This window comes from Lytechinus pictus, chromosome 1 (assembly GCF_037042905.1).
Source record: "Lytechinus pictus isolate F3 Inbred chromosome 1, Lp3.0, whole genome shotgun sequence".
In the NCBI taxonomy this organism is placed as follows: Eukaryota; Metazoa; Echinodermata; class Echinoidea; order Temnopleuroida; family Toxopneustidae; genus Lytechinus; species Lytechinus pictus.
This window is the reverse complement of record NC_087245.1, coordinates 9,201,390-9,218,153: the sequence shown is the minus strand read 5'-3', so window position 1 is coordinate 9,218,153 and position 16,764 is coordinate 9,201,390. Positions and strand designations below refer to the sequence as shown.

At 37.3% G+C, this 16,764-nt stretch overlaps 2 protein-coding genes across 2 annotated transcripts in view; one reads left to right on the top strand and one right to left on the bottom strand.

Moving 5' to 3' along the window:
- The window catches only part of LOC135153222 (uncharacterized), a 1,173,865-nt gene that overhangs the window by 371,064 nt on the left and 786,037 nt on the right, over positions 1 to 16,764 (top strand). The window lies entirely within an intron of this gene.
- Positions 1 to 16,764, bottom strand: part of LOC135153171 (DNA replication ATP-dependent helicase/nuclease DNA2-like) — a 56,078-nt gene that overhangs the window by 22,646 nt on the left and 16,668 nt on the right. Inside the window, exons 9-23 of the mRNA XM_064095370.1 lie at positions 16,560 to 16,721; positions 15,847 to 15,871; positions 15,367 to 15,429; positions 14,521 to 14,606; positions 13,575 to 13,697; positions 12,646 to 12,769; positions 11,923 to 12,018; positions 11,477 to 11,594; positions 10,241 to 10,442; positions 7,264 to 7,449; positions 6,897 to 7,007; positions 6,239 to 6,382; positions 5,656 to 5,775; positions 1,644 to 1,825; positions 1,176 to 1,291 (exon numbers count right to left, since the gene is read on the bottom strand). Of these exons, the coding sequence (XP_063951440.1) occupies positions 1,176 to 1,291; positions 1,644 to 1,825; positions 5,656 to 5,775; positions 6,239 to 6,382; positions 6,897 to 7,007; positions 7,264 to 7,449; positions 10,241 to 10,442; positions 11,477 to 11,594; positions 11,923 to 12,018; positions 12,646 to 12,769; positions 13,575 to 13,697; positions 14,521 to 14,606; positions 15,367 to 15,429; positions 15,847 to 15,871; positions 16,560 to 16,721 (1,858 nt within the window). The remainder of the gene's footprint in view (positions 1 to 1,175; positions 1,292 to 1,643; positions 1,826 to 5,655; positions 5,776 to 6,238; positions 6,383 to 6,896; positions 7,008 to 7,263; positions 7,450 to 10,240; positions 10,443 to 11,476; positions 11,595 to 11,922; positions 12,019 to 12,645; positions 12,770 to 13,574; positions 13,698 to 14,520; positions 14,607 to 15,366; positions 15,430 to 15,846; positions 15,872 to 16,559; positions 16,722 to 16,764) is intronic.

Genomic DNA, 16,764 nt, shown 5'->3' with positions numbered 1-16,764 from the left:
CACACTTCGAGTCGGAATCTGAATCCATAATGTTCACAAACCAAGCTTAACCCTAATTCTCCCGGGGGGGGGGGGGGGCCATAATGCCCCCCCCCCCTCGACAATTTTCGCGATATATCCGCTGCGCAAAATTTTTTGACCTCGCCGCTCACTGACTTTTTACTTTCAAGTCTCGCGCAAATTTTGAGACCAAATTTGTGACGCCCGGGTACACGGTTACGACATTACGCAACATTATGTAAGTGCATGTCAGACCCAAAATTGCTCATAAACGTGATTTCATGTACAAATCCAATGCAAATTGTGTATTAAGCCAAAATTCATAAATGTATCATTATTTCTACTTTTACTGATTGAAATTAATTAATTTTGCCTTGTTTATGATCAGAATTAAGTCTGGAACGATTTCCATTGAAAAAACAATAAAAAACAAAAAGTAAAAAAACAAAGAAATACATAAGAAATTCATAAAACAATAAAATACATAAGAAATTGATTTCCAAACTGAAGTTTTTTTTAATTACGATTGTTAAGAATTCTACAAAGAATGTTTTTACCAAAAATTAGCATTCTAGGAGCTTTATTTAGTGAATTAGAGCAAAAAGTATGATTTATGCATAAATTAGCATAATTAATTCATATAAAACAAAATCTCATTATTTTGGAAAATTTTACCATACAGCCTTGGAGATTACATCGCACACTACCAGCGTGCAAATTTTTGCGTCACTCGCGCGGCCGAGATCTTAAGGGGGGGCCATAATGGCCCCCCCCCCCCCCCCCCGGAATGACAAGAATCAAAATACCCCGGGAGAGTTAGGGTTAAGAGCCTGTCAAGCCAAAAATATCCACTTCCTTTTTGGAGGCAAAATGCATGAAGAGTTCAGTTACTACATGACCCCAAAGACCTTCAACATTGATGCCCCCAAATCTAATCAGATCATTATCACTTCTGTCTGCATACATTATCCAGCTTGAAATTGGCTGTCAAATGATTTTTACTTCATCTCAAGAACAAATACACCATGGATGAATATGCCAAAATGTATGCACTTGTATAAGTAGGCAAATGCATAATCCATAAACCAGTAAGGAAACCTAACAACACATGGGATGTGAAATTAAAGAATGTGAATGAATGAATGTAGGAAAAAAAATTGAGATTGTATTCTTACCTTGAGTAGTTTGAGTAGTATGTTATCTACAGCAGAGTGAGTGTAGCTGGTTAGAAGAACAGACATACCGCATGCTACAAGGATTCTCACAAGCGCTACTATGGTGGTTGTTTTACCTGGACACACAAAAATACTCTTTATTCCCAATTAAGAAATAAACTGATTTTCTACACAGAATTGGATTTGCTGGAAAAGGAGCATATTTCTATTTCACAGTTATTTCATTTAAAATATTCTTCTAGAATATCTATATTTTTCTTCAATAACTAAACCATAAATACAAACTATCACTAAATTCTAAAAAAAAATACAAAAGTTTCATTTATAACTCATGTAAACTTGTCTGACAGGGGAAATATTTTCTTTCAGGAGTAATCCATGGTATTTACCTACAATGACCAAACAACAATTAAAACAGCGCACAAGTTATCTTAAAAAAAAAAAATCTTTTGAGATAAAGATTCTAACCTGTGCCAGGCATGCCAATGATGAGAGTATAGTCTTGGCTTCGAAGGACAGCCTTGATAGCAGCACGTTGGTCTTCATTCAAGTCTTTCATAATTATTGCTACCTCACCTCTGGCTCGAGAAGGCAAGTTGGGTTTCTTGATAGATGTAGGCGGCTGTTTATTGATCACAATGTTTTGTAACCTGAAAATAGTTAGTTAAAAACAATCAAATATGATATTGTGGCGTAACCGAGCTCTGTCGGGGTAGCGTTCTGCCGTCTCGCAGTCTCCAGAACCCGGTCCACGCTTCTCCTCACTTTTATATCTCTTTTGGGGCAGGTTCGTTCACAAAAGTATATTGTGCAACGTGGTACACTCTCTCGCTCCTCTGAAATACACCGGATCACCCGCTCACTCACCCTAAATCATGCAAATGAAGCAACTTGGGAGATATTCAGTATACCGTTCAACTTGATTTATTCGGAGCTTACATCTTACAACCGCACGCCACCGCAGCTCCCAGCGAACTGACGTACTTCTCCAATAATCGCAAAGCATATCACAACTAAAATATCGCCCTCTACGATTAAACTATGAAATACATCTTAAAGGTATAACTCGTTATGCTACACAGCCCCTCCCCAAGTCTGGGCTGTCCTCAGACCAGGTATATTAACAACAAAGCATAAAAGTGAATTTCTTTAAATGTTATCTCGCTCTTCCCAAGAACAGAAGTATAGAAAACATTAAGACATCGTTAAAAGTATACAGGTATATACATTGGCATAGTACATAAAGGAAGTACCGTTCTTACATTAACAACCAAAGTAATCTATATACAGAAATAGATAGAAAGAGTAAAGAGAGTAGCATTGAGATCAGGAAAATTTCAAGATGAGAATTACATAAGAAAGGTTAGAAAATAGGAAAGGGAAAACATGGAAGCAACAAAAAATAAAGCATACATCAAGGCATAAAACAACATTTTGAATACAAAAATCAAATGCATCAGAGTCTTTTACTGTTTCTGGCACAAAGTTATAGCGAAAGTTATGTCCAATATCTATTCTGCGGATTTCTAAGTGCTAGAGGATTTCTTCTTGGGGGTTTCTTCAAGGCGCATGTCTAGAACTACTTTTCATCATCTCGATCTCTCTCTATAAAGACTTCTTTGGAGGCCAAGGCGTTACCCTGTCGTAACAATCAGCGGATGTGCATCCAACGCAATTCCTTCGAACTATCTATCTGAAGAACAACATCACATGCCAGGTTACATTCCAACCTTGGTCACACTCCTACTTCCTGAAGAGTATGTCTTGCTTCATCTCCAGCTGTGCATCCTCCAATAGGACTTCTCCACACTAGACTTTGAAGCCACCGTTGACCAATCGGGCCGGTCGACTGACTGATGCTCTGCTTCCAAGATCTACCTGATCGAAGGTTCTTTCTGTTGGTATCTGCTCATTGCTGATGTCAAGTTCCACGGTAACCACCCTTGCCTCTGCAAAGATCCAACCAAGTGCCCGATGATCCGTCCTGATCTCCGCCCATAGAAGTTCTGTTGCAGCTCCGAAATACTACCATGGCCCATGACTCCTTTTGAGCCCCATAGTAGTTTTTTTCTCTGCTTTCTTAATGCAGTACCCCACTAGCATAGGATATGACTTGCTCCTTCCCAACATAGGACAGCTCCAGTTCCCTTGTTGCTAGTATCTGCATATCCAACAAGTACTTCTCTTCGACGTTCAGAGATCCCCATCTCCACGCTGCACTTATCCTGCAAGGAATTTCAGATCCATTCTTCATAGCCACTCGTCGTAGGCGCTATACACATGTATAGGCGCTATCCACGCTGTCGTCTACACACCGACTCAATAGGCGCTATTCACCCACGTGTATAGGCGCTATCTCCGCCACAACACTCAAGGCGCTATTCACCAACGTGTATATAGGCGCTATCTCCGCCACACACACCCAAGGCGCCATTCACCAACGTGTGTAGGCGCTATCTCCGCCACACACACCCAAGGCGCCATTCACCAACGTGTGTAGGCACTATCTCCGCCACACACACCCAGGGCGCTATTCACCAACGTGTGTAGGCACTATCTCCGCCACACACACCCAGGGCGCTATTCACCAACGTGTGTAGGCACTATCTCCGCCACACACATCCAGTGCGCTATTCACCAACGTGTGTAGGCACTACCTCCGCCACACACACCCAGGGCGCTATTCACCAACGTGTGTAGGCACTATCTCTGCCTCACAAACTCAAGGCGCTATTCACCAACGTGTGTAGGCGCTATCTCCGCCACACACACTCAAGGCGCTATTCACCAACGTGTACAAGCGCTATATACAAGGCGCCTTATCTTTTCAGTCGCAAGCGCTCTCCGTAGGCGCTACCTCCGCCACACACACTCAATACGCTATTCACCAATGTGTATAGGCGCTAACTCCGCTCACACACCCAAGGCGCTATTCACCAACGTGTGTAGGCACTATCTCCGCCACACACACCCAGGGCGCTATTCACCAACGTGTGTAGGCACTATCTCCGCCACACACATCCAGGGCGCTATTCACCAACGTGTGTAGGCACTATCTCCGCCACACACACCCAGGGCGCTATTCACCAACGTGTGTAGGCACTATCTCCGCCACACACACCCAGGGCGCTATTCACCAACGTGTGTAGGCACTATCTCCGCCACACACATCCAGGGCGCTATTCACCAACGTGTGTAGGCACTATCTCCGCCACACACATCCAGTATTTACCAACGTGTGTAGGCACTATCTCCGCCACACACACCCAGGGCGCTATTCACCAACGTGCGTAGGCGCTCTCTTCTTGCCTCTCTCCAGGCTCCCTTCCTCGGCGCTATCCACGCTGTCGCCAACACACACACTCCGGGTGCTATTCACCAACGTGCATAGGCGCTCTCTTCTTGCCTCTCTCCAGGCTCCCCTTCCTCGGCGCTATCCACGCTGTCGCCAACACACACACTCCGGGTGCTATTCACCAACGTGCATAGGCGCTCTCTTCTTGCCTCTCTCCATGCTCCCCTTCCTCGGCGCTATCCACGCTGTCGCCAACACACACACTCCGGGTGCTATTCACCAACGTGCATAGGTGCTCTCTTCTTGCCTCTCTCCAGGCTTCCTTCCTCATAGGCGATATACGTGGCGCTTCCTGTAATACAGGCGCCTATATAAGTTGTCTGAGCTTCCAACACCACGTTGTTCAATCCCACCGCGGCCACCAGTGTGGCGTAACCGAGCTCTGTCGGGGTAGCGTTCTGCCGTCTCGCAGTCTCCAGAACCCGGTCCACGCTTCTCCTCACTTTTATATCTCTTTTGGGGCAGGTTCGTTCACAAAAGTATATTGTGCAACGTGGTACACTCTCTCGCTCCTCTGAAATACACCGGATCACCCGCTCACTCACCCTAAATCATGCAAATGAAGCAACTTGGGAGATATTCAGTATACCGTTCAACTTGATTTATTCGGAGCTTACATCTTACAACCGCACGCCACCGCAGCTCCCAGCGAACTGACGTACTTCTCCAATAATCGCAAAGCATATCACAACTAAAATATCGCCCTCTACGATTAAACTATGAAATACATCTTAAAGGTATAACTCGTTATGCTACAATATTTAAGGCAAAAAATCTCAGTTAACATGTTTTTATACCAAAACTTTAAGATAAAATACATGTGCTCAACATCCTTATAAAGCTTGAAAATGAAATACCATCTATATAAATATTAGATTTCCACGAATTATTTATATCACCCATATCACATATTATACCCTGTAATAATAATTACAAAAAAAATTTGTACAATTTGTTTGAATTAAACAGATCTAATAAATAACATTACAGCACATAATTTTCAAAAATATCTTCAAATAAACAACTTGACAATCCACAAAATTAGTAAAAACTTTCTGTGATGTAAATCTTGAGGACTGGGTGATTATTTTCCCCTTAATAAATTTCATGTAAGTTGATACCTACTTGGTATGTTCAGGTTTCATGAGTTTGGTAAGATTGACCATACTAGCTGCCATGCTGTTGTAGCTATCATCCTTGTCAATACGATAAAGAGTGCTTTCTTTGCCATCCTTCTTCAATTGGCTGATGAAAAACAAAGTTACAAAATCATTCACATTAGTGAAAACTATAGATCATTAGTAATTCATAGCTTCAATAATCATGCATCCTTGATGATTGTATAAAATAAGTGTTTTAGATGTTTTGTCAAAGTACTCAAACATTTCATTTCTTCATGAGTTGTTTTCAAAATTTGAAAAATTTAAAACATATAACATTAAATTGATTCATTCTTTTTCATCCATGCAAATTTTCAGTTAATTCATAGTTACTGTTTTACCAATGGTTTTTTTTATTTTTCAAAAATCTATTTCGCCTTGATACTAATCTATCAATCTTCATATCCTCTACCTTTTAAATATGTGTATCTAGCTATCGATTGATTGACCAACCAATCAATCTGAACCTGATTGTATTGATGAGCTGAACTTTGATAGAAAAAAATAATTATCTATCTATCTATTTATCTATCTATCTATGAACCCACCTGTCTGAGCTAATCTTGATATCTGTTTTAGTAATTGTATCAATGAACCCCACACAGATAGCAACTCTTCTACTCCCTTCAATGCTAATGACTACCCTGTCACCATTTCTCATCAAGCATTTATCCAAGCTGGCTGCTGAACATCTGGAAAAAAGAATAAGCAAGGCATTAATTTTTCTACCAGTACCAATCAAATTGAAACATTTTACAAAAGATTACACTGTAAAGGTGGTAAATCAAATTGTAATATATTTGACTGAGATTTAAATGTTGTGTCTACTTTAATTCCATGAGTACTACCATTTATTTGTTTTTACTAGACAGAAAGGCATCAACTAAAATACTTTAAAATAGGGAGAATTGTAATGTAAATACGTTTCTGGCTTGCAACCAATAAATTAGATTGCATACTTGATTTGAAAAATAAACAATTGTAGTGGTCAAAAGCAAGTAATTCTAAATGACATTAAACTTATTACACAGACAACTAATGTGTACAAAAGTACAGTTGCTGCTGGTTCTACCACTCCACTTCTATCACTACTGCTGCTACAGCCTCTGATGCCGCTACAGCCGCAGCCACCACCACCATCATTACTACTACCACCACTACCAACAGTACTGATAATATCTACTTAGGTACTACAATATTACTTACCCTTTCACTCCTTGTTTTCTTCTAAAGGCCAGTGTAAATCCTCCATTCTGTTGATCTCTAGGTGTTGAGCTCATGAACTCCATGTTACTCCAACATTCACCATCTTTCTCTCTACAAAATAAACACAGATGGCATTGGTTTATAAATTGCCCCTCGGTCCAATGCATGTCTGATTTTCCAGGGGATGTTTCAGTTCAGTTCAGTGTGTCTCGTTGCATGTGGTATTTGCTTTCATTGATAATAATGGATTGTAATCTGTTGATGATACATTACCATAGGTATCCTCCAATCAAGTTCTTATTACTTTGGTTCCAGGTAAATAATAGATACTGAGTATTATGTGTAGCACACACAACACATTACCTACCTCTCAATAGACTCCTTGCACCAGATGTTTTTACTTTTGTTCCTCTTCTTTGTGGCCTCAAGCTCCAGGCAGCAGAGTAGATACCAGTGAGCAAAATACTGGAGGTGTGAGTCTTGTAAATGTTCAATGCTTTCATTGAATAGATCTTGAACAGATGAAGGTAGCTGGGTGGGGGAACCCTGCAATCTGAACAAAAGAGGGAGAATATAAAACAATCAGAAGGAACAAATTCAGCCAACCTACTTAGTTAAAATTGCATCAGCTTCTAATCCTAAAGAGCATTTATTGTAAGAAAACATTTTCCAGGGTTGTAACAATCTAACAATGGAGATGCAAGCTATACATGAATGTAAAATCTGAGATGAGCTATAGATAAGCTATAAACATTTGGGTGATGTACACACGTTCAAGGATTCCTATAAAGAGTGATCTTTTCATACAAAATAAGATCTACTATCAAACAAAAATATTCATAAATATTTCATATTCATTTTCATGAATAACTTAATTAAATTAACAGGATGACTAAATTTAAATTGCAAGTATCTGTTCATGATTAATTATTTTTCTGTGATATTCACAGCCCTTCATCTTGCAATGCCAAAACTTAAAGATGTTCCACAGTTATGTTTGTGCGCATCATGATCTGCGCATATTTTACACTCTGCGCGCTGACGTCACAATGATGAACTGGTGATTAATCAGCTGTAGGTATTGTGAGCTGATTTTTCTCCTTACTGTACTAACTGCAGATCCGGTGTGTTATTTTATGAAGCTAATAAACTGGAATTATTCCATGGAACATTTTTTTTTTATTCCTCTACAATTTCAAAATACTTTTCTCTGTAGTGCTGCAAAGTATGATGAATATGACCCTGAGTTTGAATAAATGATAGAGTGGTTCGGAGTTTTTCCTCACATAGATATAAAGCTTTTGGCGCGTTTTGAGGTGTTTAAAGAAGAACGTTTGCTCTAATAAGAGTGCTGATAGTTTGAAAACAAGCGCATGAACCCATATTTTTTTTAATGTTTGCACCTCTTAGGTATACCTTCCTCTACAACTTTGCAAAGTTTGTTGAAAATGACATGGATTTTGAATAAAGTGCAGCAGTTCTTTTTCTTCTTAAGTTTGCTATTGAAATTTGAAATTTTTGAGGTTGAGTATTTGTTATCTTTCCCGCAATTTTCAAGAACTGAGAGTGCTGTTAAACTTAAATGAGCAAACGATTGAAAGCACTATATATAGATTATCCATTTTACGGATACAATAATCATATTGCAAAATTTGATGAAATTTGCAAGGGTTTTGACTGAGTTATAGAGCTTTAAACTCATTGTTGTGATCTCGTGAGGTCTAAAAATGCCAAATTCTTTTGAATGCGCAATTCTCAAGAACATCCATTTGGGTTAACTTTGAAGCTCTATATAAAAAATCAAGCACATAGACCCATATTATTTTTTGCATATTTAGAATATTCAGGTGCTAAAGTATCTATGTGCAGAGAATGATGAAAATGACATGGATTTTCAATGTTTGGGAGCAAGACTACGGAACCATTCGCATTTTAGACGGTATTAACAGACTTTTGCTTGTTTTCGGCGTATTTTGGGCTGTTTTAAGCCAACTCGCAATATTTTGGACACTGATAATTTGAAAACGAGCACATGGACCCCATAGTTTAAATGTCTTAACTTCTTCAGAATATATTCCTCTACAGATCTAGAGAGTATGATGAAAATGACATGGAATTTGAATGTTTGGGAGCAGGACTAAGGAACAATTCGTATTTAAGACATTTTGGACGGTAGTAGACTTTTGCCCGTTGTAGGCGCATTATAGACTGTTTCAAGCCAACTCGCAACACTTTAGACACACTGATAGTTTGATAACGAGCACATGGACCCCATATTTTTAATATTTTAACGTCTTCAGAACATATTCCTCTACAAATCTAGAGATTATGATGAAAATGACATGGATTTCGAATGTTTGGGAGCAGAACTAAGGAACCATTCGTATTTTAGACATTTTAGACGGAACTATTATAGACTTTTGCATGTTTTCGGCATATTTATGCGATATTCAAGCCAACTCGCAACACTTTGGACACTGATAACTAAAAAAACGAGCACATGGACCCCATATTTCTAATATTTAAACGGCTTCAGAATATATTCCTCTACAAATTTAGAGAGTATGATGAAAATGACATGGATTTTCAATGTTTGGGAGCGAAATACGGGAACCATTCGCATTTTAGACGGTATTATTAGACTTTGGGACGTTTTCGGCGCGTTTTAGGCGATTTTCAAGCCAACTCACAACACTTTGGACACTGATAACTAAAAAACGAACACATGGACCCTATATTTTTAACTTCCCTACATCTTTCATATACATTCTTCTACAGTTTAGCCAAATTTGATGAAAATGACATGGATTTTGAATCAAGTGCTGCTTAAACTATACTTTTTAAACTTTTGAGTAGATTCACGTCTTTGAAGATTTGTTTTTTTTCGAGTTTTTGCACCATTCTTGCCAAATGAGGGCGCTGCTGACTTAGAATTAGATATAGTTTAACCAATTAAAAGACTTTCTCCTACTTTGGTATCTACGAAGTTACACATTCTGAAAGTTTGATGAAGTTTGATGGGATATTGAGAGAGTAAAGATGATTTAAACTCATTTGGTGAATTCGTGAGGTCTAAGAGAGGCATAATTCTCATGATTGCGCAGCATTTCATATCATTCAAATACGGCGACTTTGAAGTCCCGTAGAAAAAAAATAAGCACATGAACCTATATTATTTTTTGCACTTTCATAATGCATAGATACCAAAGTAACTCTCTGCAAAATTTGGTGAAAATGACACGGACTTCATTTTAACTGTGGAACGTCCTTAATTGACAAAACTTTGCGGCTGCATTAATGCAGAGAGAGAAACCTATGGAGCAAGAAAATTTGGTACAACATACTTGTGAAGGCTGCTACAGGCTTGGAGATGAGCGCATCGCTTACAGGAGAAATCATCACGGATTGGTTCTGGGAGGACCGGTGGGATGAGATTAGGTTTAGTTTGGGATGGCCAGTCAGCTGAGGAAGGGGCAGTGGATGTGGTCATTGACCTGGCAGTCCGGGAGAGGTAGAAGGCCAGCTGGTTACGTAGATGGATGAGCTCTGTGAACACAAAGCCAAAGGAATTGGAGAGAAAGATAATTAAAACTACAGTAAACTTTTTACAGTTTTTAGGTTTCCATTTTATAGAAAACAATTAGGATTGGTATCACTATTGCAATCTGGAATAGGAAAAAACAAAAACCCCACTAATACCATTTTCAGCAAACACATACATTCATTGAATTAAGTGAATTTTTTTCTTTAAAAAATATGGGGGTAATTCTAGTCTATTTATATAATTGGCAAAAGTACATCTTGACTATTGTCTTTGAGGTAACTATTAACCTTAATACTGTGACATGTATTTTCAATCACATACAGTATTATAAGAATATTATGGAAACAGTATAGAGAGAATTTCCCCCCTGTTATCAGTATGGCCCAAGACACTACAAAGGGAAGACTCAATAGTGTGCGTAATGGAGTGCTTGGGTAGAGCACCCTACAGCATTGAGTAGGTAAACCTTTGCCAGCCTTCACGTATCGCCATTTTGGGTTGTGTACAGAACATATGAGGGAAATGGTGGAGGGATGGAGGAATAGACGATTTTTACATTAAAAAAAATTTCCTTCAATTTTTTTCTTTCAAAAATTAGAATTGAATATATTTTAGGGGTTTCTGGGTAATAAAAGGTGGAATTATTCCCATGCTCCACCCTTGTGCCCTCTCCCAAATCCTCTCTCTCATTTTCCCCATATGTTTTATACACAGCCGCGTGCCGATGTGCGATGGTTCACTTACTCAACGCTGTTGGGCACCCTTCCCCATGAGCGAGATCGAGGCGTTTAAAAAATTACCGAAGTGTCCGGTCTTCCCCTTGTACTGTCTTTGATATGGCTGTTGGACATTGTGGGATCTGCTTTGAAATAATCATGTCAGTCCAATTATTGGCAAATAGATGGATTGGCAAACCTTTTTGGTTTAACATGTAATAAACACCTCTATTACCAAAGCAGTTAGCGAAGATGACTTGTACCAGAGTACTTAAACTGCATGTACATTTAATGTCAAATCAGTGATTAATATTGAATACCTCTTTTATCCATATGGTTAGCAGGAACAGATTTCATCGCTGCCGTCTTGAGATAGAGAAGAAACCCAAGGTCAGAGGTCGTTTGAAGGTCACCTAGCATCAGACTGTACAGTATCAACTGTAAATGAAAAAACAACAAAACATTGCAAAGATAATGAAAATAAAACAAAATTACAACATATTAATCATCACCATCATTATCATCCTTCTATCACTAAAATACAATCATTATATTTACATTTCATATGGGGGTAGTAGCATGCAGACATCATATAGGGGTATTAAGTTATTGCAAAAATTAATTACGTTCTTATGTTTATGTATAGATTTCTAATTTTATGATATATTGAATTTCTCATCTTTTATGCACTAATTTGAAAGCCATTGGAAGCTAGATTTATTTGTATTCTTGCATTCATGGGCTCATTTTACATCTTGAAAATTACCTGGCTACGATGTTCAATAGAGTTGGTCTCCCTGCCTGTTTTCAGTTCTAGAGGCATAGCATGCTCAACAGATTGTGAACAAGATGGTCTGTGAATCTGAGAACAAGGATGACAAACAATACAAACATACAGTATAATTCAATACTTTGAAAAGTAAATTCCGATGAATTCTGAATTTGTATCTTCAAGGACATCCTCTTGCTAGGATTTTCTAATAGCATTCATGTTGGGGAAAAATCTTTTTGTTGAACCCTAGCATCTGTGGTGAGAGCTCAAGACCATCATCAAGCAAAGCAAAGGCCATCACACAACTTATGAATTGGTAAATGACCCGATTTGAAATTAAACATCATATATTTTGATGTGAGCATTGAGACATGAAATATTGTATTGTGCCTAGTTCTTAATCATAACATGAATACTGAAGTTCAAATTAATGAGAATGGCTTTATTATCTAATAAAAGTAAAAATCAGTTTATTATCTAATCATAATGACCTCACAGTGATTAAACTATGATTTGAAACAAATTTGAACCTTGCTCGAAATCAAAATGCATAAAATTACTCAAACTTTAGATACAAGTATCCTAACAATTAATTTTCATGGAAAATGTGTAAATCACTGTCAACAAGCTGATATAATAAAATATAAAAATCACCATTTACAGATTTTAATATCAATTGAATTCATTCAAATAGTGTTACATCCTATCTATTCTTACCTTGACCTCTACCGTAAGATCGACCTTTCCCTTAACACCCCACCTAGGGGACCAGATAGTCTCTTCAATATCTGTTACCTTGCTAACACTCATGTTACAATTCTCAGACTTGAAGGAGCCAGGCCTACAAGTGAACAGGAAGAAAATATATTATTTGAGGTTTTATAGAATATATATGTTGCTTCTTTGCACTTTGGTATTAACTCTACACATGCCTGAGAAATATTCAACTCTCTGGCCCATATTCTGAATCTCATTTTAACCGAAGTCATGGTCTTTGTGCTAAATTCATAGGCAGCCAAAAATGCCCATACTTTGTTGACATTTTATGTTTCTTATGTTAACAATTTCTTTCCTCATGCTGGAATGGAGAGGATTTTTTTATTTTTTTTTTCCAGGCATTTAATATTGATTTGAGTGTAAATGTGATATTAAATTGAACCTCTACTGTTAAGGGTTTGCATCACATTTTGCTTATCTCAGTTAAACCACAACTTAAGACCGCAGTTCAAATTCAACTAGAGTCTAGAATACAGACCTATGGGATTAAAATGTCTTTATTCAGTGGTGCAAATATACAACTCTGGCATGTTAATAAGCTGCAATACATGTAGCTACAATATAAAAGTCATAAAAAATTGTAATTTCCATGGTTATGCCAAATTTTGATTTAATAGCTGCAATGTTACCAGTTCTTGCTGTTAATAGGAGTTTGATAGCAACAGAAAGTAAATTGAGACTTTAAAACTTGCATAACTTTCTAATTTCATAACCCATTATGATGTTTTTTTGTTTTTTTTCCAAATCGTTTTTTTTATTCTCACTTTGAATTATAACAAATGTTCTAATAGAGCTTCGGTTTCTTAAAAAAAAAAGATCTATATTTTGAAGTCTCGTACAAATATTGCCTCATATAAGGAAAGTCCTACCATTTGATGTCAACATTGCCCCGAGGCTTTGATCCCAGATAGGAATCACTCCATCTTTTAATAGTATCAGCATATTCTTCCACCTCCTCTAGTAGGTTTTCCTCATCTACTTTCAATGAGTACCTGTCAATCAAATTAATTTCAGGTTATTGGTTTTATCCCTAGATGGATTCTCGACTGCATGCAATCAAATTTATGCCTCTGCCATTTCCAGATCAAGAATATACATGTATTAAACACCCACTCTCTAAAATCTTCAAATTGAAACTTCTGTGACCTGTTTTTGGACCAAAAGCAAAGATCAATCACTTCGTCTTTCAGATATGCATAAATGTATAAGTTTGAAGTTGAACCCTCAAATGGTACTTCAGTCATTAAGAGAACCAGATATTTTTGAGTATATGACCTGATTGAGTGTTTACTATTGACATTTTGACCAAAATCTAATAAGATCATCGACTCTCCAGTATGCAAACATGAACCAAGTTGGCGATTCAACCTTCAGAAGTAATCGCAAGAACAAATTATTACAATGCATACAATGAATTCTGTGCCCTTTGACCTCATGACCCCCATATCTAATCAGATCATTGTCCCTCCCATATCCACACACAAACTAAGTTGCAATTGATTCCTAAAACAGTTCTCTTATTATCACTAATTGAAAATGAGACGGATGGACAGCTCAAAGACAAACTGCCTCTGGCAATCACCTTCAATAAGCAGAGGCATACAAAGCTCATTCTGATCTTTAACATGGTATCAAGATACGTGTATGAATGATAGTTTATAAGTGCATATCTGAAAGTACTTTGTTAAAGAGACAAATCTTTACATTTAATAATAATATTAGGCTCTAGCAGCTATAGTCAGGTGGAAACATATCTTGCAAAATGAATGTTAGCACATTGCCAAGCAGTGATGTGATGTGCACACAGATACTCACATGTCACAGAGGAATGCAGGCTGCTTGAGTATATCACGGGCAATCTGCATTAGATGGGGTTTTTGAAACTGATTCTTCAAAATGGCCTATAAAATGAAAGAAAATAAATTTTAATAGTTGAATACTCAAGACTGAAAAATTTGATAGAATAATAACTTGCCACGCCATGTCTAAATGAGCCTCCAAGGTTAGTGACCTGAATTGCCCTTTGACCTTGAGAACTACCTAAATATATGTCATGGAACATAAAAATGATTTGAATATGAAAAATGTAATTTCTAAATCATGGTAAAATTTGTAAGTTATTATAAGGTATTAAGTTTATTGATCACAAATGACTCTAATCTTTGCCTTGGAAACTATCAAAAGATGTGTGATCACTGGTGACTCACAGGTATACATTTCATAAGATTTAATCCTAAACTTTTTTAATTGTGAAAAACTATGAATTTTTGTCAGTTTATTAACATTAAGTGACTTACGACCTTAAACCCAAGACCTATAAATTTCTCTTCATATGACTGGTGATAATTGATAACATTTATGTTCAAGTTCAAGTATGTTTTTTTTTTCCAATCCCAATTAAAAGAATGACACAGAGATATTGACATGTTGTTGAAAAGTTACATACATGCAGTAGCAAGAAAATGTACATTTACCTATTATAATCTATAAGGCAAAAAGCAAGAGAGTTAAGAATGAAGAAGGAAATGTTGGGGGGGGTAATGAAAAACCCCTTAAGTTGCTGCTGAAACAGTAATAATATGTGCATGTACAAGAACAGTACAGTATTGACATGAATCTTTTAGCAAATAGAGATAAAGAAAAAGATGAGTTGGAGCTTACCTGATCAAAGACTTCATGAAGCAGAGACCCAAGAAGCATGGCACGATTCCCTCTCTCCAGTCCCTGAGCAATCAAAACAGTCACCACAAATATATCAATATTACAAATGTACTGATTTGAAATGTGACATTGATATACATATAAGGAGTATTAGGAGTTGCACATCTTCAAAATTGAGGACTTTGGTATCATTTTTTTTTAAGGGTATGGCAAATACAGTACAAATTTGATAAAACTTTATTTTGTGTTCATACAATTAACCCCGTTCCCCACAAACTTATTTGAAATAAAATCTCTCAGTACATCATGTAGCATGTCAATATGTTACTAGATCTATGTCAAAATATAATACTAATGCTAAAAAAATGAAGCACAACACAGTCAAGGTGCTCATTTCAAAAAATAATTTCTCTCATTTTATGGCCCAGCGGCTATCCTGATGCACAGACATATATATCATGGAAGAACGGGAGGGTTTACCTTAAAATTTTCACTCAAGACAGATCTGCAATAAAGAAAGAAGAAAAAAAAAATGATTACCAGTCAATTCATTATTTTGCAGTGAATATGTCACGTAATTGTTGTCATGTGCACCGAGTTTCAAGAATTCATAAAAATTAGTTTCTTAGATTTCTAATTAAAAATCTGTTTATTTCTCCAAGACATTAAAATAATATAACCTTTCTTCCAATACATACATCACCTGAACTGAAATCTCACCAGGGCTCCGTAACACAAAGGTTTGCGATGAACTGCAAATATGAAAGAACCGGACTGATTGGTCCCTTGTCAGTATTTTAAACCTAATGCGCGTGTAACATTGATATTGATTGGTCAGTTCATTTAGCGATTGATCGCTAATCTTTGTGTTACGGAGCCCAGGTGTGCATTAATATCAAACATCACACTGTGTGATTGACTGTGACTGTATTTTAATGAAAATTGCTATAAGAAGGAATAAAGAGTTCAAGTTGTAAAATGTACATGACAGAGATCCAATATGGACATCCAAATATAAGTATTAACATTGCTTTCAGTTCTTGGCATTCAGGTTGGAAAGCAAAATAAAATACCGGTCGCTGCAACAGGTGTGACAACACTATGATTCTTGGCCTTTTTGCAATTTTCTATAACTTATTACCAATTACCAAGTATTACAAACACCTGTAAAACAGGTTTCACATGCCACTCACCTTCTCATACACCTGATGCTGTTTGACACTGCTGTTCCAGTGAGTAAATGATCAGGGTTGATAATAAGATAGCCTGATTGATTGTTGAGCTCACATATACCATCAGCACTAAACGTCCCATGGATAGCAATCACCATACCCTCTTCAACAAGGGAGTCTTGCCTGAGATACAAGCAAGAATATACAGCAATCAATATTTCACTCT